The sequence below is a fragment of the Plasmodium vivax genome, chromosome 14 (genome assembly GCF_000002415.2).
Source record: "Plasmodium vivax chromosome 14, whole genome shotgun sequence".
NCBI classification, from domain to species: Eukaryota; Apicomplexa; class Aconoidasida; order Haemosporida; family Plasmodiidae; genus Plasmodium; species Plasmodium vivax.
The window spans coordinates 3,107,184-3,109,593 of record NC_009919.1 but is presented as its reverse complement, the minus strand read 5'-3'; the positions used below and the strand labels follow the sequence as shown (position 1 = coordinate 3,109,593).

At 32.0% G+C, this 2,410-nt stretch overlaps 1 protein-coding gene across 1 annotated transcript; it reads right to left on the bottom strand.

Moving 5' to 3' along the window:
• Positions 1-1,942, bottom strand: PVX_101620 (variable surface protein Vir16-related; the record flags this gene model as incomplete). The annotated part of the gene is made up of 3 exons (XM_001614019.1): positions 1-180; positions 302-1,888; positions 1,925-1,942. The coding sequence occupies 3 exons, from the start codon at positions 1,940-1,942 to the stop codon at positions 1-3; spliced, it is 1,785 nt and encodes a 594-aa protein (XP_001614069.1).
• Positions 1,943-2,410: the final 468 nt, after the last annotated feature.

The following is a 2,410-nucleotide window of genomic DNA, read 5'->3' as shown; positions in this document are numbered from 1 at the left end:
TTAGTAGTGAGAGTCTTGGTCTGGCTGATAAGTCAAATAATATCGATCTTCTAGAGAATCTAAAGACTCATTATATGATTCATACTTCGCTAACTCCTTTTCATACTCTTCGTAATAATTATGCTCGAATGCTTTTTTCTTCCTTTTTTTTGGCTTAATACTTGATTCTATTCGAGAAGACTAAAAAGAAAATATAAAATATGTGAAAATATATTTAGCTTATAACTATACATTTAAAGAAAAAATAAATTATAGATTCTAACATAACATTCTTATTTTTTAAAATGTAATACGTAATTACCCTATTGTAGTAGAAAAGGAAGAATATTATTCCAAGTACCGCTGCAGCCATGATAATATTTTTAACAGTATTTGAATCTAACTTATCATATAACGTTTCTGAAGTACCAGGAACATCAGTAATGGTCTCCAGGTTTGTATCCCCCCCAGTGTTTGAATTATATGATGATACTGTGTGAAGAGCGTACCCAGGACTTTCTTGCGGCTGGGGACTCAAAGATTTTCCGGATACAGTTGCTGTAACCAGTGGACGTGTTAATCTCCCTTGATCTACTTGACCTGTTGAACTTATTGAACCTTCTGCACTTCGTGTATTTGTGGTTACTGTAACTGTCGAATCTCTTACACTTGATGCACTTGTTGTAGTCACTGGCCTTTCTGCAACTCTTGCACTCAATGTACCTTTTGAACTTGACGAAGTTTGTGATGCCGCTAAAGATGATGTTCGTTCTGAAGTTCGTGGCCTTGATGAACTAAATAAACCCGACAAACCTGACCAAAATGATGATCTTCCTTGACTTCCTGAACTACTTGTACTTAGCGTAGTTACTGTTCTTGTTTTAGTGGATGTAGATGGTGTACTTGTTGTTGTTACATTACTTGGTGTAGTTGATGCAGTTGATGCAGTTGATGCAGTTGATGCAGTTGATGCAGTTGATGCAGTTGATGCAGTTGATGCAGTTGATGCAGTTGATGCAGTTGTTGTTACTGTTGGTTGCGTTGCAGTTACTGTTGTTGCAGTTGTTACTGGTTTTGTTGCAGTTACTGCAGTTGTTGTTGTTACAGTAGTTGATGAACTCGATGAGCTTGCTACGACTGCTGAATCTGTTGGTCTTGTTGTATCTTCTGAAACTTTTTTATCTTTTGGAGCTCCTGGATCTCCTTCGCCTTTAACACTTTTGGGGTCAAGGTGTCCTGTTGCAACAGTTGGCTTCTCTGAACCTTTGCATTTTTCTAATTCAGTTATGCGAGACATAAGTACATCCTTATCATCACAATGAAAATAATCTGTACCATTCTTCTGTGATAAAACAGTTGACTTGCCACAAAGCCTATCCTTATACTCCTCATGTACTGACTTAAAACTCTTAAGATATGTTAAATACTTATCGCAATCTGTTCCATTTTCAGTACTAATTTTTTTAATTTTATCAAGATTTTTAAAATAAATATAAGAAAATATCCTATTTTTTAATTCATCTAATTTAACATCTTTTATATTATTTTCCGGATTACATGTTTTTTTTAATTTTCCATTATGAATGAGTGTCCATGCAAAAATAAGATCGTCAAAAAAGCGTACATCAGTAATCTTTGCAGATTTGTTAGTATGAATTTCACTTATTTGTTCATATAACCAATAACGTATGTAACTACAGTAATTATTACGTTGGGAATCATTCTCTTTACTTATTTTTTCTAAAGAACGCACTAGTTTAATGCAAAGTTCTTTGGCTTCTTTAGATTTGGGACCTCCTTTATGCTCGACTCCACTACAAAGTCCTTCAAAAGTAGAAGGTTTATCAAGCTCTGAAAAGAAATTTTCTGGATGTATTTTATGAAGTTTTACAGCTTCTGCAGCCTCCTCCTGATAATAAACATGAAAAGGTTAACAGATTAGTACCAAAGATATGGTTCTCATAACAGAATTTTTCTTTTTGTTTCACGTTAAAGTTCTTATGTAATTCATAATGTATATAAATGACATATATTCATATATACCAAAGTTTTCACAGGTGATGTCGTCATTTTTTTTGGACATAATTAGAATTCAATAAAATATAATATTTTTTTAAACTATAAGTATTAATAAAAAAAAATGTATTGTATATAACCTTCCATCGATAAATTTTTATGCAGATCTTTTCATTATTCGCAGCACTTAAAAAAGTGTTCACTTTTTACCACTCAATTTTAAAGTTATTATGGAACAAATTGTTATTGTATTATTTATAATATAGCAAAATGCCACTATTAAATATCACAGAAGTAGAAATAAAATGCAGCATTTTAAAGGTTCAAACTAAATATAAACAATATTGAAAATACTAAAACGTTTAATTCACATATGTATTACATGATTACAGTAACGATAAGTAAAAGAAATTAT